Source organism: Podarcis vaucheri (assembly GCF_965113315.1).
Source record: "Podarcis vaucheri genome assembly, chromosome: 1".
NCBI classification, from domain to species: domain Eukaryota; kingdom Metazoa; phylum Chordata; class Lepidosauria; order Squamata; family Lacertidae; genus Podarcis; species Podarcis vaucheri.
Window position 1 is genome coordinate 68,636,191 of NC_138759.1, and position 27,758 is coordinate 68,663,948.

At 43.9% G+C, this 27,758-nt stretch overlaps 1 protein-coding gene across 5 annotated transcripts in view; it reads left to right on the top strand.

Moving 5' to 3' along the window:
* Positions 1-9,433: 9,433 nt before the first annotated feature.
* The window catches only part of SYT9 (synaptotagmin 9), an 89,998-nt gene continuing 71,673 nt past the window's right edge, over positions 9,434-27,758 (top strand). For 4 of the 5 annotated variants that reach the window (XR_014217209.1, XR_014217210.1, XM_082214290.1 and 1 more), the window contains exon 1: positions 9,640-9,887. Coding sequence is in view for 3 of the 5 variants with exons in the window: in XM_082214290.1 (XP_082070416.1) it covers positions 9,740-9,887 (148 nt within the window). In the remaining 2 variants the exon portion in view is untranslated. Of the gene's footprint in view, positions 9,888-27,758 lie in introns of all 5 variants that reach the window. The other variant, XM_082214292.1, reaches the window with a different exon arrangement.

Below are 27,758 nucleotides of genomic sequence, written 5' to 3' on the forward strand. Positions count from 1 at the left end.
TGCATGTTAGAATTGCTGGGATTCTAGGAACAACAACCAGTGACTAAAAATGTCAACCCAAAGAAGCAAGTCAACTTTCCTTTTCAAATCAGCATGCACAGCAGCAGAGTTCATTTATTCCTGTAACGTTCTGGGATTTGCTTAAACCGAAACAAAGAAAGACGTCTTTGTTAGTGCCTCTGCTGAGAAAGGAGGTGCCCAAGACTGTCAGACAGAAAGAACATCATCTCAGCAGGTGCCTTGGTAAATCACCGCTTATACTAATTCAGTATATTCATGGAGTGCCAAATCTCACATTGCTTCCCCTCTGTCTGTTAGAAGACCAGTTGCAGCAAGAGTGTCAACCTTCTCTCCAACTCAGAGACAAGCAAGTCTTGACAGAGGGCAAGACGGCAGGCTGCACTTTTGCATGTATTTCCTTCCCATGGGGGGTGGCAAGCTTAATTTTAGAATTTCAGTAAAGACCTTTATATTTTTAAAATGTTTGCTGAACTACACAGTTTACAGTTTCTGTTTCCACAAATGAAGGGACTTGTCCCAATGCTAGGTGTATTATTGACATAAGCCAACTACCCGAAGAGGCCAGCTATGCATTTGCAATGAAGCAGAGCATTCTGAGCACAATCCAGCCAAAGTGAAGCATTTTTCAGTCTAATTGATTCCAATGGGTCCATATGAAGGACATGTTTGATTCTCCTGTTGAATCCTATGAGTATGTTTGTTGGATTGTGCCCTTTTGTTGGTTGCCACTGATCCTAAGAACCAAAGTGCTACACACACACACACACACACACACACACACAGACAAGACAAAACAGACATGTGCCTCAATGAATGTCAAAATTTTAAAAAGAAGCAAACACAGAGGCCACCAAAAGCCAGTCTAAACTGAGAAGTTTGTTTAAATAGTTCATAATATTTATGCACCTCAGAGTGGTTTGCAATTGCCTCTGGAACACATCAAGACCAATGTTCAACAAAGGAAGTGGATTCCAAAAAAGGAGGTTGGTTCTGTTGAGTCAAAATCCCTCCTCATGTTCCCTTGACATTTCTGAAGGACCATCTTTTGTAGATCTCAAGAGAAAGCAGCCAGGGAGGCAGCAGCAGACAGAGTGAACAATGGCAACAAACAGGACTGGGAAAAGTCAAAAAAAATCTGGAAGCATTTCCATCCTGCTGAAATTGTTGAGTTCAACCAAAATACTGAAAATCGAGAACATTTTACACAGTCTCGAGGGATGATTGGTTAACCCACCCAAAACAACAAAACAAATCACCTGCAACCCAAGTGGAACAGTTTTGAGCCCAATTTCCCAGGTAAACTCAAATCTACAGGAGGAAAGTATCAGGACTGGCATTGTTTTAGAGTAATGTCATGTTACACAGGTTACATAAATTAAAAGCAAACAGCTGCAGGTGTATGGTAAACTCTGTGGTGTCGACTAGCTCCAAGAAATACACCCAACAAGACTTGATGAATCTTCTCTGACATTCACTTGCCTCACCAATTCCCACAGTATGGCAGCTCACAATAGGTGAGGAGGCTCTGTACATGCAAGATGCAACTGAGGGGTAAAGGGAAGTGAGATCGCACTACCTTAAGACAGTGATGAGGAGCAGGCAGGCTCAGAAAATCAAGTACAGTAATACCACAGGAAAAAAGCTCTCCAAAAGCGCATGTTTTTCCTGAGAGAGTATAACAGCAACATTCACAACAGGTAAGAGGAAAGCAATAAAAAAACCACAGAAGTAAAGATGGACTCTCGGAGAGAGGGAGAGTTTTTGACCCAGATTTTATTGACTTTGATTGCATTTTCCTAAATGTAGCATCAGGTGGCAAAAACAGCCTATCTGGAGGAGCTGTGGCACCTTGAGACATCTAATCCCCTCTGGTAACAAGATGATGGGCACAGGAATCAAAAGAGGGGAAATGAATCAGCTGTAAATGGTTTTGTGGGAAACAAACCTGGCACCTGGAATGCTCAGTTGTGTGATTAAAAAAGATGACATGTTTTCAGGCTGTGCCGTTTTATATCTTCCTTGGAACACTTTGTTGTAATCCTGTCCCTTTGTCTTGGGCTACAAAGGGTTTCTCTTGGATCCTGGGGCACCATGTCAGTTTGGATGACAGGTAGAAGAGGGTGGAAGGGTGGGGGAGTCACAAGAAGAGCAAAAAAACAACAACACCTGTTTTCCTAATATTGCAGATTAAATTGCAGGGAAAGCACAGCCCAATGCATTTGGAAGCACTTTGATGCCTGATCATAACCAGAGTGTAGCTGCTTTTGCGTAATAATAATGTATAACAGTGTAGGAAGGGAAAGCCACCCCCCACTTTCCAGCCTCCCTAGATAGCCCCCAATCCCATGCTTGAATTGCTTGTTTATGATTTTAGCTGCCAGCAAAATTCAACTTGGCTTTTCAGGGGGTAGAAGTGGTTCAAATCCACTTACCGGTAGTTTCTTTATGTTAGTCTTTTCCGGAATCATTTCCGGAAATATTTCTTAGTCTAAATGATGGAATATCTGCTATCAAAGAAATACATTCCAAATGCAGCAGCAGCAGGGCTTTTAGGGATGGTTTGCAGTATTTAAGTAATTTGGATGTAGTTGCCTTTGCCCAACGCAAGACAAAACAGTCTACGGTTGTATAAGGACATGCTGTGTTGGAGTTGCCTAGCTATCATTCATCAAGCAGAACCCTGCAATGCTGTTTAACTAATTCTGACAACACAAGCAGATTACAGGGCTCCCATGGAGGGAAACCTATGAAAGCTGCACTGCTTATGGTTCTGAAAACTGATGCACGGTATTATGTTGGGAAACCTGAAAGGATGTTAATGGATGGCACCTGCTTCAATGAAATAGAATGCTTTAAAAAGGGGGAGAGAAAGAAAAGTAGCAAATAAGCCAAACTCGAAAGCTGATTTATCTCTAGCATCCCTGAAGCACTGCATCCAACAATTATCCAATGGGTTGGCAAAGTTTATTAAAGGCCACAGTGTGTTAAGCAACTGGTTTTGGAATGGAAATGTAGAAAATCCAAGGTTCCTCACTGCACCCAAAAAATACTTGGCGTCACAGCAGATCTGTGCTGAGTTCAAGGTGTCTTTAATGGTTAATGAATCATCTCTAGGTGAAATAACCCAACTTCCAGTGATTTATTGGAAATATGCTGAACTCCTCTATCTATTTACCTCAGAATAAATCCTATTAAACTCTGTGTGACTTACTTCTGGGTATGCAACCACAGACTGGCACTGCTAGAGTTATACTTGGCATCTAAAATTTCTGTCCTAGAAATACTTTTTCTAAAACCATTCTTCCCAAAGTGAGTCTATTTCTCATTCAAAAAGAACTAGCTCCTGAACCCTTCATCTCAAAATAACTTGAATGCAGACTTCCCTTTGAGGATCTTTTAAAATAAATAAAAAATAAGAGTAACAAGATACACATTTTCAAGCTACCAAATTCGTTTTTCAAATAAATAGAGCAAAGCAGGAAAGTCAAGCTGAGAAGATCGGACCTATTTCTACACAAACATTGGTATTGTTGGTTGAGGAAACTTTGGTTAGTGGATTTCGGCAGAGTTGGCGCTTGGCCCTTCATTTCCCCCTCTGTTCTTTGTTTTTGAAGCTGGGTGTTCTGTCAAGCCAGGCAGGCATCAAAAAGCACTTTCCTGAGACCAGCTTCCTCACTAGATTTGATATTAGTACAGTGGTACCTCGGATTACAAACGCTTCAGGTTACATACGCTTCAGGTTACAGACTCTGCTAACCCAGAAATAGTGCTTCAGGTTAAGAACTTTGCTTCAGGATGAGAACAGAAATCGTGCTCCGGCGGCATGGCGGCAGCGGGAGGCCCCATTAACTAAAGTGGTGCTTCAGTTTAAGAACAGTTTCAGGTTAAGTACGGACCTCCGGGATGAATTAAGTACTTAACCCGAGGTACCACTGTAGTTACGTTACAGTATCATCCTAGGGCAAGGAATATTCAGACTGAGGGTCCATCCAACTAGATGTGATGTTCAATTCATCTCATGTAGGTTTCTAAAGATGCTAATAGCATCAGTTGGAAGGGGAAGTAATTATTGGGATCTTATCAGATGGGAAGAGGAATTTTTTACCATTTCCTTCCCTGTTACTGTCCTGGGGGGGGGGTCACCTCTCTTATGCTAACATTTGCATTGGGGGGAAATTACTTGCTGATGCCAATGGGGGATTTCCCCCAATGCAAATACTAAGAGATTTTGCCCGGTACTACAAACCATTCTCTCTATGTACTGGTGTGTGTGTGTGTGTGTGTGTGTGTGTGTGTATCTGTGTCTCCCTCCCTCCCTCTCCCCCCTCTCCCCCCTCTCCCCCCCCCGCACACACACACACACACACACACACACACACACACTGCTATCACAGCACTGATCCATTTGGTGGAGAAAAGAGAGTGACTGACCACTTCCCTAGGCCAAGATAATAAATTGCTGCCCATGCACTACACTAAACATCAGAGCAGGACATCAGTTTTCAGAACAACAACCAATGCAGTTTTCATAGGTGTGCTCCACAGGAATCACTATTTTGCCATGCTGGCTGGAGCTGATGGGAGTTGTGGTCCTAAAAATCTGGATGGCATCACATTGGGGAAAGTTGCACCAGAGCATTGTGTTTATGTGTCCCATCACTTTCAGAGACACAATTAGTTGAGACAGAAGACAGGGCATTTTCTATTGTGGCAGTCAGGTTGTGGAATTTCCTGCTTAGATGGCTTGTTTGTCCCCCTGTGTTTTAAGCCTCAGGAGAGCAAATTAAGGCTTTAAGTGCATTCACTGACTTTTAGTTTTAGCTGAAGTTTGTCTCTCCTACTTTTATGCTTACTTTCCCTTTTTCTCTCTTTGAATCTGCTCTTAGTTTTATAGTATTTTGTGGTTTTTAGTAGTTTTGATTATTTTTAACCAAACTCTGCTTTTATTGAAAAGAATACCATTTGCATGTACTGTTATAGGAAATAAAAAGGGCATACAAAAATATAACTGAAACGTGGTAGAGAAGATACAGTCACTATCTTGCTATATTCAATAGTTTTTATGTGTTCTTGCATTTGGTGTATGAATGTATGCTGTAAGGCACCTTTAACTTTCTAGGATCAGCAGCGAAAGCCCTGAATTGGCCTTGGCAGATGCCCAGCAATACCGATACCTGACTTGGCTCTTGAGTAAATGGCAGAGCTTTACTTCCACCATTTTCATCTCTCTCTCTCTGTTCTAGCTGTTTCCCCTTAGTGTATGGAAATTTCAGAAATATCTCTTGAAATTTGCACCTTTCCCTATGTTGTGTCCTAGGGATCCACTTCCATATTTGGTTACAGTAAAGTCAGAGCCTTATTATAGAGAGACTTAACGCTCCTACATTATGTTCCATGATGCATGAGCAGAACATGTCATTAACCACTTCTACCTTGCTGCTTCAGATTGTGGGTGCAGGTGAGGGTTTTAAAAGCAGTTTGAAGGTTTAGTTGAAAAGTTCCCCTCAACTTAAAGAGAATAAACTGTCATAAAGACTGTAATAATCACCTTTCCATCTTAAAAGCAATCTCTCGCAAACCTGTGATATAAAAGAGATTTTTAAGACTCCTTGTTATCCTTCTCAAATTACCGGTATATCACAACAGACACATACCACTGGGTTCTGGGTGATTGATGGCTTTATTTATTTTTTAAAGGGACTCTTGAGTTCTTGGTGGTTCTGCATCCAGTCTGTGCTAAGCAGCTCATGGTAAAATGCTGCGTACCTTAAAATAGGTCAAGTAGATGTGGCACATACTGAAGACTATTCCTGACTTAGGCACAGACACATTCTCCATTTGTATAACAAGCTGTTTGTATCTCCGTTCCTAAACCAAAAGGGGTTTGTTTAATGTTGTAAAATATGAGGCTTTTTCCTTCCAACAGTCAGAAGCAGCAGTCTGCGCATGCATTATTTATAGAAAATAATTGCAAAACAATTAGTTGAGCGACTGTAATGATTTTTGAATGGGAGTAGGTAGTGAGACATAGAAAACATATGGCATTTCACCAACTGTTTATAAATATTATAGCAGAATTGTGCAGAAGAACGGCCTCCTCCTCTACAAGAATCAACAAGGAAGATCTCCTTTAATTGCTGACTACCCATGGTGTTAGTATCATCCTGACATTTTATCCTCTCTCTGTGTGTTTCCCACACAAACTCATACTCTTTCTCCTCCGACTCCCTCCCAGGTTTTCTCTTTCTACCATGGTTGTGCTGTTCTGAACAATACCCAGGCAGAATTGAGTTTTCAGCCATTCCTTAACTGCCCCAAATCAGGTATCACAAGGTATATATATACCCTAGGAAGTCACAGCCCCCCTAATAGCCTAGCAGTTCTGCATAGGAGACGGGGAACATCTCTGGTTTTAAAAGGTCTACATGAGAAAATCTTACATGTACAACTCTCATTTCTTTCCTTCTCATATTGGGCCCTCTTTCTGAGCTTTGTGCCAAATTGCTAAACCAGAAACACAAGAAGGTTGCATGAAGAGTTGCCCTCACCTTTATCTTGCTCAGCCATTGTACAGAAAGAAAAAAGAGGCAGCTAAAGAACTACTGACTGCCAGGCTTGGCCCCAAATTAGCATTAGAACTTCCAGCTTGCAGGACAAATTTCACCTACCAGGCTTCCTTCCCCATGGTGTGTTCTCCAAACCTGGCCCCCATTTGCCTCACATCTGATGTGATAAGTAGCATCATGGGCAGGGCAGGTAGAGGCATGGCTGGGTCCTGCTGCTGAAAAGGATTAAACTCCTTGCCTGTCAGCTGATGCGCAGAGAATTCAGTTCTGCTCGTTTGGGTGTCCCAGCAAGTTCTCCACTGGGAACAAAATGTTGTCATTTGCAGTGCTCCTGTTTAGGGTTCCCGCCAGCCATGTCCTCTGCCAAGATACCCCATTTTACCCTCTGTGGCTCCCACTTGACTGTTTGTAAACACTATTTTTATTCCATACTTCTGAAAATATTGAGGTTGCCCTTAGGAGGCTGCTATAGCCCTCTTGGTTTTTAGTGGTCTTGGTTTGGCCACAGCTCTTAGTACTCAGTAGCTGAGTTTGCTATTAGAAGAACTGAGGATTTTTACGATTTTAATGTGCTTCTTGCCATGTTTTTTATTTAATAATAATAATAATTTGTTATTTATACCCTGCCCATCTGGCTGAGTTTCCCCAGCCACTCTGGGCGGCTTCCAATCAAGTGTTAAAAACAGCACAGCATTAAATATTAAAAACTTCCCTGAACAGAGCTGCCTTCAGATGTCTTTTAAAGATAGGATAGCTGCTTATTTCCTTCACATCTGAAGGGAGGGTGTTCCACAGGGTGGGCGCCACTACTGAGAAGGCCCTCTGTCTGGTTCCCTGTAACCTCGCAACGAGGGAACCGCCAGAAGGCCCTCGGCGCTGGATCTCAGTGTCCGGGCTGAATGATGGGGCTGGAGACACTCCTTCAGGTATTCAGGACCGAGGCTGTTTAGGGCTTTAAAGGTCAGCACCAACACTTTGAATTGTGCTCGGAAACGTACTGGGAGCCAATGCAGATCTCTCAGAACCGGTGTTATGTGGTGTCGGTGGCCACTCCCAGTCACCAGCCTAGCTGCCGCATTCTGGATTAATTGCAGTTTCCGGGTCACCTTCAAAGGTAGCCCCACGTAGAGCGCATTGCAGTAGTCCAAGTGGGAGATAACTAGAGCATGCACCACTCTGGCGAGACAGTCTGCGGGCAGGTAGGGTCTCAGCCTGTGTACCAGATGGAGCTGGTAGACATCTGCCCTGGACACAGAATTAACCTGCGCCTCCATGTACAGCTGTGAGTCCAAAATGACTCCCAGGCTGCGCACCTGGTCCTTCAGGGGCACAGTTACCCCATTCAGGACCAGGGAGTCCTCCACACCCACCCGCCTCCTGTCCCCCCAAAACAGTACTTCTGTCTTGTCAGGATTCAACCTCAATCTGTTAGTCGCCATCCATCCTCCAACCGCCTCCAGGCACTCACACAGGACCTTCACCGCCTTCACTGGTTCTGATTTAAAGGAGAGGTAGAGCTGGGTGTCATCTGCATACTGAGGAACACCCAGCCCAAACCCCCTGATGATCTCTCCCAGCGGCTTCATATACATATTAAAAGCATGGGGGAGAGGACGGGACCCTAATGCACCCCACAAGTGAGAGTCCAGGGGTCTGAACACTCATCCCCCAACACCACTTTCTGGACACAGCCCAGGAGGAAGGAGCGGAACCCCCATATAACAGTGCCCCCAGCTCCCAGCCCCTCTCGACGATTTATATTGTCTATCACCATTTATATCGTGCTCTGAACACTCTGTTAAAAGTGGAAAGGCAAAGTATAAATTGGGGAAATAAATAAGCGTACGGTGCCTCCATGATGTGACCCAACATAACCTGAAAATACATAGTATTACTTAGCAGTATGTATGCACCAGCATGTGAAACTACTTCATGCTATTTCACAAAATGGGGGGGGGGGGGCACTAGCAGGTGGTAAGATTCCTCTGGGGCACCAGCTGGTACTTTAAAGTAAGGATTAGCAGGTATATGTGTGCAGTTGAACCAGTTGGAAAATACTTAACCTATTTTGATCAAATGAAAAACAACCTCATGTGCGGCAAATTTTGTCTGTTTCAGTCCCCCCCCACACACACACTTAGCAAAATGAAACACTGAAATGTTCAGTGGAGGATTTCTCCCTTCTCCAGTTTGGGAGTGCATGCCTGGGAAAAACAGAACCACCGTTTTTAAAGTGGCTGACGAAAAGCGGGTGAGAGGCTTTGTGTGGCTTGATCTTTCACTGGAATAAAGAAGAAGGAAGAGAAGCATTTTGCTTCGCGTTCTCTGGAAAAATTGTGGGGCTTCCCCCTCACAATAGCCTGCAGGGCCCACTGCGTGGTGAACGGAGGGGCCCAGAAACCAAAGCCTGCACATTGTAGACTGAGGGGGGCGGAGAACCTGTGTGTGAAGGAAAACTGTGTGGCGAAAAGGAAACTTTTTATGAGAGAATTGTTTTTAAAAGCACCAAGATTAGGAATCAGCTTTGCTTTATTTGCCTCAAGAAAACAGCACTTTCTCTTCATGTGGCTCCCCAAGTACTTGAGGAGAGGCAGCTGCTCCACGTGTGTGCTGAGAACGTCAGGTCTCCAGGGAAATGTTGTTCCAGAAAAAGAAGGGCGGGGAAAGAAATGCGATAGCTGACAATCTTCGGGAAGGGGAGACACGGGGAAACGCCGCCGAGCTCGCCTCAGCCTGGGCGCTGAGCGGAAGGAGGCGCCTTCCCTATTGGCGCCGGGCTGCTGCAGTGAGGCTCGCCGCCGCCAGGGAGAGCCGTTCGGGCGCCGCCTGGAGCCGAGCGAGGCGCGGCTGGCTGGGCGCCTGGCTTTGCGCGCAACTGGTGGCAGGGTCCTCCTTCTCCTCCTCATCATCCGGGCGGGGTGGTCACGCCCGGCGGTGGCGGCTCCTGCACAGTGCCGAGGCCGGCCAGGCGAAGTTGGGCAGCGGCGAGGAGGGGCGGCGTTGCTGCTGCTGCTGCTCCCTCTTCCCAGTATGCCGGCGTCTCCCCAGTTGCCTCGGCGGCGACGGCAAGCGGGCGGCCGGCAGCGGCAGCCGAAGAAGCGCGTGTGAGCGACCGGAGAGCTCCTCTCCACTCACAAGGATGCTGGGGGGCGATGCCTGGCGGCAGGGAGGACGAGATTTGCCAGAAAGCGCTGAAGCTGCTGGTCGAGCTCTGCTCCGACGGGACGGTGGAGAACGACCGCTGCCTCGAGTTCAACTACTACCTGCGGGACAGCGGCAGACCCCGGCCCACAGACTCCGGTAAGCGCCGCCATCCTGGGTGGTGGGGGGCCGGGAAGGAACTTCAGCGGGACAAGGGGCTTCAGTTCCCTCGTCGGAAATCTATAGGCGTCCATCGCAGGCTGGGTTTGGAGAGGCGGCGCGTCAGTGATCGCCCGATCCCATCCCTCCATTTTTCAGAAATCTCCCTCCGCCCTGATTTTGAGGCGACCAGGACTTTACTCCTAAGTGGTGAGGCCGGGGTTGATGTTCCCGGTCTGTGCAGCCAGAGAGCACGCCGTCCTCCTAGTCACATTTAGGCGCCAAACCCATTGTTTCAATGGAATCTTACGTGCTGATTTGCATGGATGCAGAAATGAATCCTGTTGATTTTCACAGAACTTGCTCTTGAGCATAGCTTTAGAATCATGGGCTTGCATTCTGATATTGGACCTGCTCACTCAGAGAGAAGCCCTGGGAGTTGAGTGAGAGTTGTTCCCATGTAACACGTGTGTGTGTACAGCGTTGCAGACATGGTCATCGGGCAGAGTTAAAGTACCATCTCTGAACTATTTTTAGATCCTGTGGATTTCTATTGCTGCTGTAAGACCAGCACGTATGCAGGACTGTCGGAATAAACACATCTCCAGGAACCAAATCATGGCTGTGGCTCTGGTTGAACTCAGAGTGGGACCAGGGCGGTGTGTTCAAAAGGCATCACATGCTGGGTAGCTCTTAAGCTATTCAGATCTTACAGGAATTGTTTCTTTGCCTTGCTTACACAAGCACGCACACGTGCGCAACAATCAAATAAAATGTGACAGAGCGTTAAATTGCTCTTCTATATCTCCTACGAGTAATATAAGCGTTTGCAATATAACACATCTCTGTACCTTTGGTTTCATTATGGAAATCAACTGGCAGCATACCTTGTTTTCTTTAAAACATGTTTCAGGGGCAGGGGCTGATTGTATTGGGACTAACGGAGCAAAGGGATGCTACCACCGTTTAATTAGTTGTAATCCTTTCGCTGGGTAGCGTAGAAGTTGCTTGCTTCCTGAGCTATTTGAAAGCTAGCAGCTAACTTTGGTAAGTTCATTTGATCAGGATTTAAGTGAGGTGGACATGCTGAATTGTTAAACTGATAGGTGCTTCTGTTCTGTCTTGAAATGACTACTGAGCTCTGAGCCTGAGCATACTTGTTTGGAAATAAGTCCTACTGAAATCACAGAGGATTGACTTGTGCATAAACGCATTTAAGATGTTGCAGGGTGGAAGGTAGAGGCAGGATGTTATACTTTGCAGCAGATGGGTTTTTACGTTATTGCTTTTCTTAGGAACAATCCTATACTATGTCCCATGGTTGCATTTTTTATTCGCCGACAAGCTTTTGAGTCCCCTCCCTCTTGTTTCCTACCAGAGAGACTGCATACCAGCCTTTGGGGCTGATTATGGGATTTATGTTGGATTATGTCTTTAGTGCAGTGCCTTTGGTTTCTTTTTGATAAACGTTCTGATTTAAATGTTTCTTTCTTAAAGAAGCACCTCCAGCTGCTTTGGTTCTGCTCTACTTTCTGTAAGAATGTTGACCCATTCTGTGGCTGCTGAAGAAGATCAGAGATCTTCCTGATCCAAATATGCACATGTATCAAGATAAATCACCAAAGGCCTAAGCTAAATCTGCGTTGTTTCTCTGCGTGAAATTTTACCTAGTGCACATGCAGCTCCCAAGCACACGTCTTTAGTCCGTATTGCTCTTCAACCCATTTGCACTGGAAGCATAACTGTTCACAGGGCTAGCGTAGATCATGCACCTAACACAATATGATGCACATGAAGTGCTCTCATTGTATATAATACCTGCCTCGGCTTTTCTGATGATTACTTTACTAATAAGCTGTGAGTATGGGAAGTGCCTCCTTAGTGGCATTTACATTCTTCTGAAACTGGGGGTTACTAACTACAAAGTTTATTCTGCTGAACTTAGCGGGACTTCAAGGGGAAATTTTTTTGGACCACACTGTTGAAGTCATCCGATTTACTTACAAATGGCGCCCTGCAACAAAATGTCACAGTGTGCCACAGGTGTTACCAGGGCCTGTGGCTAAGTAGAATGGGGGGGGGTTAACATCGAATACAGGAGTCCCTCCCTGTTGTAACTTGGAACTTGATTCATGTATGTTCTATTTATATTGTTAGTTCTTGGACATTTAAAGGGGAATGCAAGTCAATTGAACTGATGGATTTGGCCTGGAATGAGGCTCCAGAGGGAAACTTAAGGAGCTGGATTTTTACTTCAACCTGAGATGTATAGGGCATTTTTGACTGGAAATCCAGAGCAGCCTCAGTAGCTCTGTCCAGCAATGTTAACAGAAGACTACTGTGTCCCGTAAGTCTGCAGTGAGGATTCAACACTGAACTACACTCCATATTTCTCAAGCCAACCAGCAATGTGGGAATAAAGGCAATGGATAATACTGCAGCAGTGCTGTTGAAAACTGCTCATTTAGCTCGAATCCAACCTTCAATTGGGGTCTAATACTTCTGGACATCACTACAGAGTTGTTGTAGATCACTCAGAGCCTAAGCTGCAGTATTTCACGTGAACTACACTGCAGGCCTGTCATAAACCATTTCCTCATCCACAGCCTTTCCAACTTGCAATATGGTGACGATGAGTTGCATTTGGAGAAGGTGGGATGTGGTAGCTACACTGGTGTCCAATCCTGGTTACACGGAAACCTTGGATCTCTCCATTGGTTTCTTTGGGAAGCTCTCACTTCTTCTGTTCCTAACAACATTTAAAAATAGCTTCTCGGTGTGAACCAGCAAATGAATTCTCTTTAGACTATGAGAAGATTCTCTCTACGCTTCTCGTATCTGTGTCTGTTTTTCCTCATTCCTTTTAGAGGATGAAGGAGAAAGTGACAAGTAGACTGAAGGACAATGGAGGAAAATACCTAATGATATTACTGTGTACCTTCTACTCTCTCCCTTAATCTTCTTGCCTTGTTTCTCAGCTAGCTGATCAGCAGTTCTTGAAGCTGAGCAGCCATGTCCATTTTCTTTTCCAATTTTCTGTGGCTATTGAACATACTTGTTCTGTTTTGGGCTGTTCTTGGGTTCCCTGCCTGCCCTGGGGGTGCTTTTCTTCTAAACATTTTTTGTACATCTGCAAACCTTGAGGTTTCCTTAAGACTGCTGATGCTTCCTCTTGTGTGTGGATGCCCCCATTTTAGCTAAATAAGAATTGGCACTCAACCCTGAATCTTGGAAACAGAGTAAATACTTTTCTTTATGGCGAGTCAGAAGCAAATTAGGTTCCACTGATTTTACTGTACAGTTGTGCCCACAGTTTTATCATTTGATGCTGAGTGGCTGCTACATTATACAAATACTTCACTATTTTATAATCCATTGGTATTCACCTGCTGGGTTGAGAGGCACACTGGGTAGTGGACTGACCTTTGGTGGGTTGCAACAGCAACATTACCACTGTACAAGTAGATAGTGTGGAATTAAAAATAGGGTCTTTTTGCATCTTTGGGCTAAAGGTGGATCCTTGTTCTCAAAAGGTTCAGGACCATTTGATTTAGTGAATACGGCCTGTGAGTATGTATGCAAAAGTGATCAATCCATGGAGATGTTTTCTAGATCACCAGTGAATGCACACCTGTGCATTTGTGGCACATTGACAACATTACAAGAACTAACTTTTCTCCATTTTAACTAAGCTTCCTTGTCTGGTCATCCAGAAACAACAGTTATTTGCCACAAGCAATCGATTAATTGGTTATTCACAAACCAAACTTATTTTGTTGAGCCATTTCCTGCATTAAAATTAATGTAGAATAAGTTAAGTTTTAGTAGGGTTTACACAACCTTTATTTAAAATAATATTAAGCATTTCAAGTAAGAGCACTTAAACATAAAGTTAAACCTAAGTTGGCAGGTGTAAAACAATTTGAGCATGGGCTTCACAAGTTAAACTATAGCTATTTAGTTTGTACTTGGTGTGATTGATAGAAATCTGTCAAAAGGAATTCATAGAAATACCATTTCACTTTTCTTTGTCATGCTCCTGAGTTCCAAGTGACATTTCTGAGATGTCCAGGATGCTTTTTAACTTGGACTGTACTGAAAGGCTTTCTCTGCCATCCACAGTGCTCTTGTACATACAGCTTTAGCCATATCCTAGTGAGGAGATTGGTATTGCTTCAGTCAGCTGCAATATAAGTTAGCTGAGTTTTAAAACCTTTGATAGCTTGTAGTTGCAGGCAAGAGGGTCCCATCGATAATGTAAGCTGGGGTATAGGTGTAAGGTGGGGTATAGATTTTACAAATATGAGGTGGTTATTTGAGAACAAATAATGGGGTGGTGTCTCACAAGTAGCATGTTGTTAATAATAGTTCCCAACATGCCCCATCTGCAACTGAAAAAGGATGGAGGCACAAGTCCACCCACATTCATGTGATTATGATTATAACCTGTTAATAGTACTGCTAGTTTAAGAGGGAGGAAAGGGTCAATCCAATTCATCTCACCAGCAAATATTTCAGTATCACGATATATCGCCAGCTAAACATTGCGATACCTCAGTATATCACCGTGTCTGAAATAAGGTTGGAGCTTATAATAATCTGGGGAAATATTTTTTTAAAAATAAAAATCTAAATTTGATGCGTATAATTAAATGAAAATTTACTCAGCGATAACATCCTTAACAAAACCATTAAAGATTTCTGGAGAATATATTACTGTTCTGTTAAGGGTTTTATATACCCATAGTAATACCTTGAACTTGGCCCTGTAACAGACTTGGACCTGGTGTAGATCAGTGCTAGAAAGCCTGGTCTAGGTGCCACATGTCGCCTGAAAACTAGGTTACAGATGGCCATCCAACCTCTGCTTAAAAACTTCCAATGGAGGAGAGTGTACCACCTACCAAGGGAGTCCTTTCCACTGTCGAACAGCTCTTTCTGTCAGAAAGTTCTTCCTGTTGTTTAGTCAGAATCACCTTTCTTGTCACTTGGAACCATTCATTCGGGTCCTCCCCCTCCAGAGCAGGAGAATACATGCTGCCTCCATCTTCCAGGTGACACCCCCTCAGATATTTGAAGGTGGCCACTCTTATCTCCTCTCAATCTCTTTTCCAGGCTAAACATACCCAGCTCCCTCAACCGTTCCCCACAAGGCTGGGTTTCCAAGACCCATGATCATCTTGGTTGCCCTCCTCTGCATGTGTTCCAGCTTATTAATATCCTTCTTAAATTGTGGCACCCAGAACTGGACACAGTACTCCAGGTGTGGTCTGACCAAGGCAAAATAGAGCGGGTGGCACTGTGGTCTAAACCACAGAGCCTAGGGCTTGCCGATCAGAAGGTCGACGGTTCGAATGCCCGTGACAGGTGAGCTCCCGTTGCTCTGTCCCTGCTCCTGCCAACCTAGCAGTTTGAAAGCATGTCAAAGTGCAAGTAGATAAATAGGTACCGCTCTGGTGGGAAGGTAAATGGCGTTTCCGTGCGCTGCTCTGGTTCGCCAGAAGTGGCTTAGTCATGCTGGCCACATGACCTGGAAGCTGTATGCTGGCTCCCTCGGCCAATAAAGCGAGATGAGCACCACAACCCCAGAGTTGTCCACGACTGGACCTAACGGTCAGGGGTCCCTTTACCTTCATGACACTATATTTCTGTTGATGCAGCCTAGTATAGCATTAGCTTTTTTGCTGCTGCATCACACTGTTGACTCATATTAAGCCTGTGGTCTATTAAGACCCCTAGATCCTTTTCAGAACAGAAGCTGGAGCCAAGCCACACTGATCTTAAAATGAAGAACGGAATCTTCTCCTACAGCACTGCTGAGGAACAAAAATTCCAATAAGCAAAGTTTCTTTTTCTGCCAATAAGCTCCACACTGTGGCTCTTGCTAGGCAGAGTAGAGACCCTGATACCGTTCTTAGCTGGATATCGAGCTGGGTCTCTATTCTGCCTAGCAAGAGGCAAGGTGTGTGCCTCAAAGCAACGTGAATCTTATGGGGAGAAAATAAACTTTTTTTGCTGATCAAAATCTCCCTGCCTCAGCAAGGAAGCCTATTGTTATGCTGGGTCTGTCTCTAGCAAGAGGCATGGGGCTTGCACCTTGCAGACTGTGCAGGCAGAAAGCAGCTTTTACTGCAAAGTAAAGCCCTTTAGGCAGCTGAGTGGTGGCAGGGGCTAATGCCTTGCAGGTGGGCAGGCAGGAAATGGCCATTTACTTTGCAGTAAAGTGCTGCTTTACAGAGTGAAAAAATATGAAACCTTTATTGCGGTCTGGAGTTCATACCGATAAGAGACAAAATAACGATATATCGCCCACCCTAACTTTCCTGTGACAGCCCTTAAGATATTTGAAGATGGCTATCTCATCTCCTCTTCTCCAGGCTAAATGTACCTGTGTTGACTGTGTTTGGTGCTGTTTGCCTGGCTTATATTATATTATTGGGGGTTGTACACGCAGTCCTCATATAGTGTGGACATTCAGCTAAGAGCCCTATGTATGCAGGACCTCGTTGCATCTTCCAGTACAGAAATATACACAGGTCTTGTTTGCTGTGGATGCCAGGGCTTAATAAAACCATGTATAAATACAACCTTCTGGGGTGGTTCTTGACACATTGCTTTCCTAAATAATGCGATACACTTCTGTGCTTTCAAAGTAAAATCTATGCATTCACATGGCTTTATATTTGTTGCTATACATGAAGTGATGTGTACATGTTTTAGGACTTCGTATTTAACTCACTTTTCAGTGCTTGAAATATCACTGTGTGAAGAACACATTAAAAGAAATCCCTGTGCTGTGTGCTTTTCTGGCCATGAAGTCGAATGTCTCATCCTAGTTGGAAAACAATATATTGAGTTTACAAAAAAAAGGGAAGGTAGTGTTCTCTGTAGCTTGGCAGAAACCCATCAATAGTAGACAGGCCAAAGACAGCTTGATTTATTCAGACAAGCCGTCTCATTGAGTTAGTAGAAGGCAATTAATGGGCTCTGAAGAATGTCTCTTCAGGTTTTCGAGGACTGGAAGAATGGTGGCAACAGCATGGAGCCAACTGAGGAAAAAAAATACCTTTCTAATTAGTAGCTTGACTCCAACATTATTAATATTTTAGCTTAATTCAGGTAAAAATGTTTGCATTAGGAGATTTGGTCATTATAGGGAAGGTTGCTAAGAAGTATATAAGATGGTTGATGTTTCAGATGAATAAAATAAATGAAGAGCAAGCACTTTTACTACAGTTTTACACACTGCACATAGTGAGTTCTCAGTTAAATCAATACTTCATTTAAAGCCCATGGTTTCCTGAGTGAGAATGAGCCTCCGTACAAGCAAGCGCCCCTGGCTAGGAATGTGCTTCCATATGTATGGCAGGGTGGATGCATGTATGGAAAACCTGTTTCACTTCCACATGCCCTTACAGGATCCTTCACTGTGCAAAAAATGTGTATCCATATCTTAATGCAGTGCTTTTTTACCTGGGGGAATGCAGGGGGACGCATACCCCTAAACATTTTGTGAATCTAAGTGGCCTCATTGAGGGACAGTATTTCAATATGAGCAGGAAAATGAGAGTAGCGTATTTTTCGCCCTATAGGACGCACTTTTTCCCCTCCAAAAATGAAGGGAAAATATGGGTGCGTCCTATGGGGCGAATGCAGGCTTTTGCTGAAGCTTGGAGACCCCTCTCGCTCTCCAGGCGCCAGGCAGACATCCGCAGCGTGGGGAGCCTTGCAGGAGTTCCCCGCAGGGCTCCCCACACTGCGGATAGCAGCCTGCCGCCCGGCGGGCAGGGCACCCTGAAGCAGAGCGCCCCCCACGCCAGGCAGACATCCACAGCGTGGGGAGCCTTGCAGGAGTTCCCCGCAGGGCTCCCCACACTGCGGATAGCAGCCTGCCGCCCGGCGGGCGGGGCGCCCTGATGCAGAGCGCCCCTCGCGCGGGGCAGACATCGGCCAGCCCCACAAGCTCGTGGGACAGCAGGGAGGCGCAGCGCCGCCATCCCACTGTTCCTCGACCCGGTTCTGTTTCCCCAACCTGCTTTTGGGGGGGAAATAAAGGGAAATTTTTTTTCCTTTATTTCCCCCCCAAAAAACTAGGTGCGTCCTATGGGACGGAGCGTCCTATGGGACAAAAAATACAGTACCCGTAAACATTTTTTTTTTAGCACTGGCTTAATGTAAAACGATTTATTTGATTTGTTATATTTCTTTGATTAGTGTGTATATTTCTCATTCAGATGAATCCCAATAAATCCCAATTGTAAATCCCAGTTTACAAACAAGGAATAACAATAACATGATGGAACGTAATCAAACATCACAAATACAGCATAAATCATATAGCATAATTAACGGATCATCGGTGAAACAGTTACACTCTATAAAACACTGTTAACAAAGCGGCACCTAAAAGAATAAGTCAAACATCACAATTAAAGCAAAAGTCATATTATGCGTTTAGCAAATCAATACAGCATTTGTAATCTATAAAACAATACTAACAACATTAACAATATAGCAGCCAAAAAAGAAACAAAGCACTGTTAAGTTCATACACACACTCTCTGCGCCCCATGACTCATAAACTATCACTCTGTTTATCTCATTAAAACACATCCACATGATGCCTGTGGCAGCAGCTCCCTTCTGAAGGTTCTTCAGGCTGGAGGTGGGGCAGCACAAGTGAAACCCCCCACCTGCTGATGGCAAACAAGAGTATCTTTCCCTTCACAGTTCTTCCTCTGGAAACAGCTCCATTATGAAGGCTCCCGGGGCTGGAGAATAGGCAAGGCAGGTAGGGAAAGCCATTACCTGCTGGCCAACACAGAGTCCTACAGCATGTGACCCTAGCAGCAGGCAACACTATGGCAATGCACTACTGTTAAGCTGTCATTTCCCTTGTAAATATTGACCAGCTACGGTCTGAAATATGAGTACAGATTCAGCCTAAGTGATCTTGAAGCATCAGTTTGTTTTTACAGAAATGAAGAAATGTAGCACTGTCATTGAGCTGGTTTCAACATATAGTTTATCATGATGGGAATGAGTTGCACTAAGCCTCAGTCTCATTTCCCCCCTGCTTCTGATCACAAGATCAAAAGCTTTCGTTTCAGATTAGCCACAGCTTGTCATTTTGTCCGAACCCAATAAACTGTAGTTAGTCTAAACTATGGTTTGTTTGAAATATGCCAATTTTAAAGGTGTTGGCTGGTCAAGGAAAAGTCTCAGGTAATTGATCTGATATTTTTTTACATTTATATCCTCTCTCTTTTTCTGTCATGGAGCCCAAGGCAGTGTACATGTGGTTCCCAGGAAGTCTCCCATAGATCACATCCAACCCTGCTTAGCTTCAGCAAGGTGGTAACCTCATATGCAGCTTCGCACCATGCCCTGGGATGTTGTGTGTTTACCCCTCTAAGGTAATTGCATCGGTGCAAGAGCTGTAGTTACAGTAGAAGCTTCTATCAGCTTTTTAAATGGTCAGAGTCCATAGTGCCATGTCGAATGTGCCCCTTGTGGAAGACGAGGGCTGCCTTCCATGTGGGCAAACTTCTGGGAGTTGCATGACAGTGCTGGGGGGGGGGGCAGAGGCAAAATGGGTGGAGCAGCAGATATGTTGCTTTTTCATGGTAGGCTGCATTCCAGCCATGGAAAAGTCAGGTTTCTACACACACACACACACACACACACACACACACTGCCCTCCATGCAGGCAAGCAAGAGACATTTTCAAAGAGTACACTTTAGTCAAGCAAAGGTACTCAAGAGAGAGTGGAACAGCAGTTGGTAAGGAGTGTAGCTGTCAGGGACTGGCTGGATGAGGAAGAGTGGTGGGAGCCAAAATATCTGATGGGAATTGGACTGCAAAACATCTGAATAACTCCAGGTTGGGGGAAGGTTGCATATTCTCTGTTTTTAAGAGCCAAACATTGCTATTGTTATTATTTACCTGGGTTTTTGGACCGCAATTTTCTGCATATTTTTAGTTGGGGTAGAGTGGAGTTGGAGCTACTCATTGAGTGTGTGTGTGTGTGTGTGTGTGTGTGTGTTATATGGGCATTTTGTAAATTGTCCAAGTAGTAACATTTACAGGATGCCTATCTTCCTGCAAGTATCCCCAACCCCACCTGCCCAGCAAATACCAGGGACATGGAGCCAGTGCAGGAACATTGAGTATGCAATGGCTGTATTCAGTGCAGTAACAGCTTCTTAAGTCCCATCTCCAGAGTGTAGGAATAACAAGGCACATAACAACCTGGAGTTATCCAGATGTTTTGCACTCCAATTCCCATCAAATAATTTGGACTACTGTGAGCGATTTCTCTAGTAATACTAGGATAGCACCTGTTAACATGGGTGGGCATGCATGACCTGGACCAGAGGTGTGACCTGAGATTGTCGGCCATGAAAAATGGTTTTTAGCAACTGCTGCGCTCTATACACTTCCCCCAGAATGGGCCTCTTCCTTGAGAAACTAGTAAGGATCTGACCCTAGGAACTTTCCATTAAAAATTCATAAAGGTCATAGGAGACTGTGGTGAAGCCCCAGAGTAGGATGAAAAGAGAGATCAGGAAATACTTATGCAGATAAGGATGATAAATAGAAAGGCCAGACCATTAATCATGCTGAATTTCATTAATGCCACACTGAGTGGAAGAATGAGACTACCAAAACCAAATAAAGCTTTCTCTTCCTTATTGCCATGCTGGGCTGCATATTTTTGAAGCCCAGAAAACAAGCCACTGGGCCCGCTGCTACTTATTTATATTAAAAACAGCTTCTGACAAATTACAGTGTAAATAGATGCTGTTGGTTTAACAGAGGATATAGGATTTTGGGAGTTTATGAGCAAAAGGAATGAAAAGTCACATTTGATCATTTATTCAAGTTAGGAGCAGATGCTTAGATCTAGGAAATTAAAAACCCCACAAAGTCAAGGATGTCAGATAGGCTCTGAATGAACTGTGTGAGACATTTTTATGCCAGTGGAATCAGGGTCTTGTCATTAATATTTTACTTGTATATGTGTGCTCTTATTTCTGCATGCAGGGCGGGCGGGGGAATAACCTAGCAGCATAAATTATCAACAGGAAAACTAAAAGTGAAAACACCCTGTGTAGCATGTATTTTGAATGTTCTCTTGTTTGCACATCCTCTTACTGTATGTGTATCATATGTGCACAAAATACCTAATTCACTTTTGCTTTGCATTATGCTTGATAAAGCTAGTGGGTGGGGTGTGTTTTGCTTGATCTTGTCATAGAGCAGAATATTTCTAGCAGAGAAGCCTAGCCATATAAGTGGGGAAGAAGCTTATTCCTGTGCAACATGTGACCTGGTCCTGACTTGAGGCATATATTGTAATTCGGATGACACTACAGTGGTACCTCAGGTTACATACGCTTCAGGTTACAGACTCCGCTAACCCAGAAATAGTGCTTCAGGTTAAGAACTTTGCTTCAGGATGAGAACAGAAATTGTGCTCCGGCGGCGCAGCAGCAGGAGGCCCCATTAGCTAAAGTGGTGTTTCAGGTTAAGAACAGTTTCAGGTTAAGTACAGACCTCCAGAATGAATTAAGTACTTAACCCAAGGTACCACTGTAGTTGCTCTGGGGCTGTCCATTGTGTTAGTACCACTATGTAACTCTAGGGCTTTCACATTTAAATTTCAGTAAACTGGCACTCCATATTCTGGAACAGGCGAAGAACTAGGGTGGAATCCGGTGGATCATGGTTGCTGAGACCGGGAAGGTGGGTCAATAGTGAAAAGAAAAGAAAGGAAAAGAAAGAAGAAAAGAGAAGAAAAGAGAAAAGCTTAGTTCAGCTGGGTCTGAAATTTACTGACTTATCAGAGCCAGATATTGGTGACTTACAAAGACAGTTTTACTGTCAGGACCATTAAAATAATGAATGTTAGGCATCCATTGATTCTGTGATATTTATGAATAAGAGACTGGATTTTTCAAACAGGGCTTAAGTAAGGATAACCAAGTCTATGCAACCTTACACTCCCATGCCTCCCTTTGGGCAATCTGAGGGATTGCAGCTGCTGCCCCTGCCCTCTTTAGTTAGTGACTTTCCAAGAAAGCATGAGGGATCACACTTTAGATTGCCTCCTTTTAATGTGGCAGGTTGCAAGCACTTTGCCACTTTAGAAAGAAAATTGTGCTGGGGTGGGGCATGTAATTGGCTAGGACAGCTCTAGGCCACAGGGATCTAATTTGGCCCACAAATCCATTCTCTGCAAAGCACATCCATTGGCCCCATGTGACCTGTGGGGCAGGTCAAGATGCAGCTGCAGGGGAACAATTGGGAATTGAAAGGGCACTCCCAGTTGTTCCTTAGCAAGTGGGAATCACTGATAGTGCCTATCAGCTGATCAGCACTACCACTGAGCCCATTTGAAGTTGTCCATTTGCAGGTTTGGTTTGAATTCAGTCTACACAAGCAGACAGACATCCTTCACCTGCAGCTTTGAAGTCAGCTAGCTTGCCACTGGAATCATGCAGCACAATGTAGTTGCAAAGAGCTTGTAAGACGCCACTTTAAAGGAAGCAGCCTGTGCCATTTAGGACCCTCACCTCAATTTTCAAGAGGTTTGGCAGCTCAGAGGGGCATTATGTTCCTAATTAAAATCACCAGTCCAAGGGGAATTGCTCTCAATATAATATTTTCTCTCTGTGATGTTACCTCACCCTCCATGCCTATTGACTGGCTGAGATGAAGTAGAGATTAGAGGAATTAAATAATGCTGCAACAGCATAGGGAAATAATGGCTGTAAACAGTGCTGGAGTAAAAAGGATTTAGGAAAATGTTTGGGGAATAAATGCCCACAATGCCCTGAAATTGTTCCCTTGCAGACATTTGGTGTGGCATATTTCACTTCCTTCATAGGCCTTTGTTTAATTTGAAGAATATTTAACTGGGGTTAAATCCTTAGCAAATGTGAAGCTGAAATAAGCTAAAAGAAATAACCTTTTCTTTTAAAAGATGCCTTAATTTTTAAAGAAGGAAAATATATAATATTTTATGCTTGAATAACTCAAAAGTGATTCAACTGATTTTGGTCAAACATTTTCATAACGCCATGAGCTCTTAAAGATTAATTTAAGCATGACAAATTTCAGCCGAAGGGGAAGAACATTTATAAAGTCGAGATAGCGTGGAATTGTGGGTTTATAGGTGGAGTAACTCTTTCAAGCTGAGGCTTAGGATGTAGTAAGTTACCTATGATGGGACTGAATTAGGGGCACACTTACCAACATTTTGACGCCTCTGTCAAAGTGCAAATGAACTCCATAAATGACACAGACATCCTGGTTTGGTAGCATTTTATCTGTGTTGTGCACAGTTATAAAGAATTCAATGAAGTGCAGGATGGCAGCAATTGAGCATTCTGGCAAAGCTTGCAAATGAGCCGGTAGCTCTAAAATACCATAGTTTCCCCCTCCCTGTGTTTATGTAGGGCATGGGTAGGCAAACTAAGGCCCAGGGGCCAGATCCGGCCCAATCGCCTTCTAAATCCGGCCTGCAGGCGGTCTGGGAATCAGCTTGTTTTCACATGAGTAGAATTTGTCCTTTTATTTAAAATGCATCTCTGGGTTATTTGTGGGGCATGCCTGGTGTTTTTACATGAGTAGAATGTGTGCTTTTATTTAAAATGCATCTCTGGGTTATTTGTGGGGCATAGGAATTTGTTCATTCCCCCCCCAAAAAAATAGTCCGGCCCCCCACAAGGTCTGAGGGACAGTGGACTGGCCCCCTGCTGAAAAGGTTTAAAGGTAAAGGGACCCCTGACCATTAGGTCCAGTCGTGACCAACTCTGGGGTTGCAGCGCTCATCTCGTTTTATTGGCCGAGGGAGCTGGCGAACAGCTTCCAGGTCATGTGGCCAGCATGACTAAGCCGCTTCTGGCGAACCAGAGCAGCGCACGGAAAAGCTGTTTACCTTTCCAGTGGAGCGGTACCTATTTATCTACTTGCACTTTGACATGCTTTTGAACTGCTAGGTTGGCAGGAGCAAGGACCGAGCAACTGGAGCTCACCCCGTTGCGGGGATTCAAACCGCTGACCTTCTGATCGGCAAGTCCTAGGCTCTGGTTTAACCCTGACCCCTAATGTAGGGCATCATCACTGATCCCAAAGGGCTACACAGATTGTATAAAACTCTCCTCTCCAACCTGTTCCACTTAATACTCCATGATGTGCTTGTCCTTCCTTCACTTTAATCTGAAGCTTTCATTAATGACGTTGTGGTCAGACTCAAATGAAAAGAAATGGGGGGGGGACGAAACACTGTACACTGAAAATATATAGGATCTAAGCTGATTCAGCAGTGAAGGTGTTAAAATATTTTCAAAATATGCATTTCTGGAAGATTTGAGTTGAAAGGAAGTGACCCATTTTACATATAGAAACTAATGGGGGAGATCATTAAAGACCCCAAATACTATAGCTGTACCCCCTATGCTATAAAACAGTTAATACAGTTTTATTGTTTAACATTGGTAAATTGGAATGATTTTGTCAAATATATCTCACTGGTCCTTTTAAAACTATAATTAAATTGGGACATTTTTGACCCAGATATTGCATTAATCAGTGCTTTTTTCTGGAGGTATTCAAGCAGTACCAGTACTTTTTTCTAGAAAAAAAGCACTGGCATTAATAATATGTATTTTACAAGGGAAGGAGGGTTTAAAGCATGCCCCCAAACATGGTTCCATCATCCTTTTTTTTTTAGGCACTTAAAAGAGATATGTTCAACTTGTCTTTAACATTGTTCTTGAATTAATTGGCTACAGTGAACATTAACAGTAAAGGGACAGGCTCTTAACCTAATTAGTGTCAGTGGCTAATGTTTAAGTACTCGGGTTGCAAGGCAGAAAAAGCAGTAAATGCCAAATATCTTTGGAGACACTGGCTAAAAGATATCTGTTAATGGGGTCTTCCAGCTTCCTGCAAGCAAGGTTGGGTCCTTCTAATTACTGTTTTACATAACTGTGACAATGTGGATTTTAATGGTATTTGTGGCTTCTACCAGCAGGCTCATAACTTTCGAACAATACCATTTAACTGAGAAATGGGAAAAGCTTTGTCCTGATACTTGGGAGGAACTCTGTTTGTTTGTTTGTTTGTTTGTTTGTTTGTTTGTGTGATGTCTTTTTACTTCTCTTCTGCAATTCTGTTTTAAAAAACTAAATCATGTGGCAGCTCTGCTATGCCCTTACAGACCTGTCAGTCTGCCTCTGTTCCCCTCATCTGTCCTATGGAAGGTGGTAACAAGAGCCTAGTTTACAGGTAATGCAAGAGCTTTAAGCATTTAGGGGGGGAGGGGATGTCATTTGAAAAGGAATTGCTTCCCTAATTAAAATGGATGCCTAGGATGGGTGAAAGGGCTAGAGGCAGCTTCAAGGTCGAACCCAGAACAGGGCAATACAGTACCCCCCTCTCACCCAGTCCTCCTTATGTGGTCATGTGAGTAGCAGGAAAGGAGGAGGGAGCTGGTATTCAGGGATTGTTCTGTGTCCGCATACCCTCCAATATTCTGCGGATGAAAACAGGGAGATTTCTCACTGCCCCCCCCCCACTGAACCTCATTTGTGTCTCCCCCTCAAGCATTTCCTAACAGAAGAAGGGCAAGTGCCACCACAGCTACAGCAACAGGACACAGCACACACACCTTCTACTGTCCTGAGAAAACTCCTTAAATCCAATTTTATGTTATTCTTTGCTAGATTTACAAAAAGAAACACACACACCAATAAATACATTTTAGAAAGAGGCAAGATTAGATGCAGGCGCACCAAGCATTTAATAAGCGCTCCGCTCCCCCTTTCTTTCTGCCCAGGGCAGCCCTGCCCTCTGCCTGCCCCTCAGAGCTGGCACGTCACTAGGGGCTGGGCCTCGGTGGCCAGAGCCTCTCACCCTCCTCGCCTTCTCTTCAGTAGCCACTGCCCTGCCCCTGCTGTTCCCACCTGCCTTTTTTATGCCATCTTCAGAATAAAAGGCAACATGTTGCACAAGCCTGTGGTTCCTTTGAAAACATTTGACTCCAGAGGAGGACATCTGGGATAAATGAATTGTAAATGCTGCCATTAATTATTCATCTTAAAAACCAAAGCAAATGTCACAAGAAAATAATAATAGGAGTCAAACTGCAGGTCACATTTGTTTTTAGTATTTCTGTAGGCATGTTTGACTCCGGTTAGGCATTAGAATATCAAATCAATCAATTTATTTTTTACCCAGTATAAACCAAAACCACCAAAACAAAAGAAACCCAAATTAAATAGATCTCAGATTTATAATTTTCTGATCAAGTTATTAGTAAAGACAACCAGTTCAGTAAAGCTGCTCACCATTTGTTTCATCTTTTTAAGAGAGATGTCAGGGAGAAATGCCCGCCTTTAAGCCTAACCCATTGAAGTTATGATTTTTATCTTTGGGTGAGATCCTGTACTAACTTACCTGGAATCCACCCCATTGAAGCAGCAGTGACACTCAGAAACTGGGAAAGCAATGCAGCCCCACCCATGCCCCCCACCAGTCACTACTAACTATAGCAATGGTACACACCCCCCCCAAACCTTTTAAAAACAAAGGTTTTTGTGCTTTGGGAGTGATGTGTTAGCCTGTAATACAGGCACTCCTGAAAAATAATTCCATGTGGCTTGAACACATCAGAGGATCGCCCTCTGCCTTCTCTAATGGTTCCCAATCTAGACCTCTTTGCACACGGGAATAGGCTGTTGGTTTGCTTCTGTATCTGAGGATCTTCACTTGTGAAAATATGATGATCTCTCTCATCTTTGGCTTGGTCTGAAACGTTTTCCTTCAGCTGACAGCAGAGTCAGCTGCTTCTGCTATAGCAGAGTATATTTATTTAGGGAGTCTCAGGGTGTATGTATGTACTAGCAAAATGGTGGCATTCGCCACCAAGGCAAGTAAATCATGTTTCTCATCTCAGTGGTTTATGCTTAGTCTTATACTAAGACCAACTTTGAGAAAACAGGACCTATACGCTCCAATTGTGACTACAGACAGATCTCTGCTTTAAAATGTGAGCTGTTTTGTGAATAAACATTTTTTCTTTTACTGTTTATGTGTTAAAAGTATAATAGCAACATAGGTATCAGCGAAGATATATACACTACATCTTTAACATTTGTTTTGAAAGACTGACAAATTATTCTGTGCAAGCAAACATAGTAGAAAATTGAATTGTGTGTTGGGCTTTCCTTCTGGTGTTTTTGGCTACTTACGATCTTCTACTCTTCTCCTGTGGCCTCATGAAGAGGACACCCACACATTGTAATAATTGCTGTTTTTACCCCCATCTTATAATGCTGTTTTATTGTTTCAGTTACGGTGTTCCATTGTTTCTTTGTTATTTCATGCATAGCCTTAGAGACTTTTAAATATTAAGTTGCTTAGAAATGTTTTGAAATCTATAAATAGAAAATAAATTGGGGTGGGAAGAAGCTTCATTTTGTTAAACTGGTGATTTGTGGAAAGCTCCATTCAGTAAAATCTGTGATACCCAAATGCTGGTGAGGATGAAAACGGGCCAATGCATCTTTCGTTGCTATATTTCCAAAGGGAATTTATATTTATCATTTCCTGCTGATCCTGGAAAGTCTTTTAGTACGTGAATCATCTCAGTTAAGGCCCTTCTATACTCCAATTCGGGGACGCGGGTGGCGCTATGGGCTAAAGCCTCAGCGCCTAGGGCTTGCCGATCGAAAGGTCGGCGGTTCGAATCCCCGCAGCGGGGTGCGCTCCCGCTGCTCGGTCCCAGCGCCTGCCCACCTAGCAGTTCGAAAGCACCCCCGGGGGCAAGTAGATAAATAGGTACCGCTTACCAGCGGGAA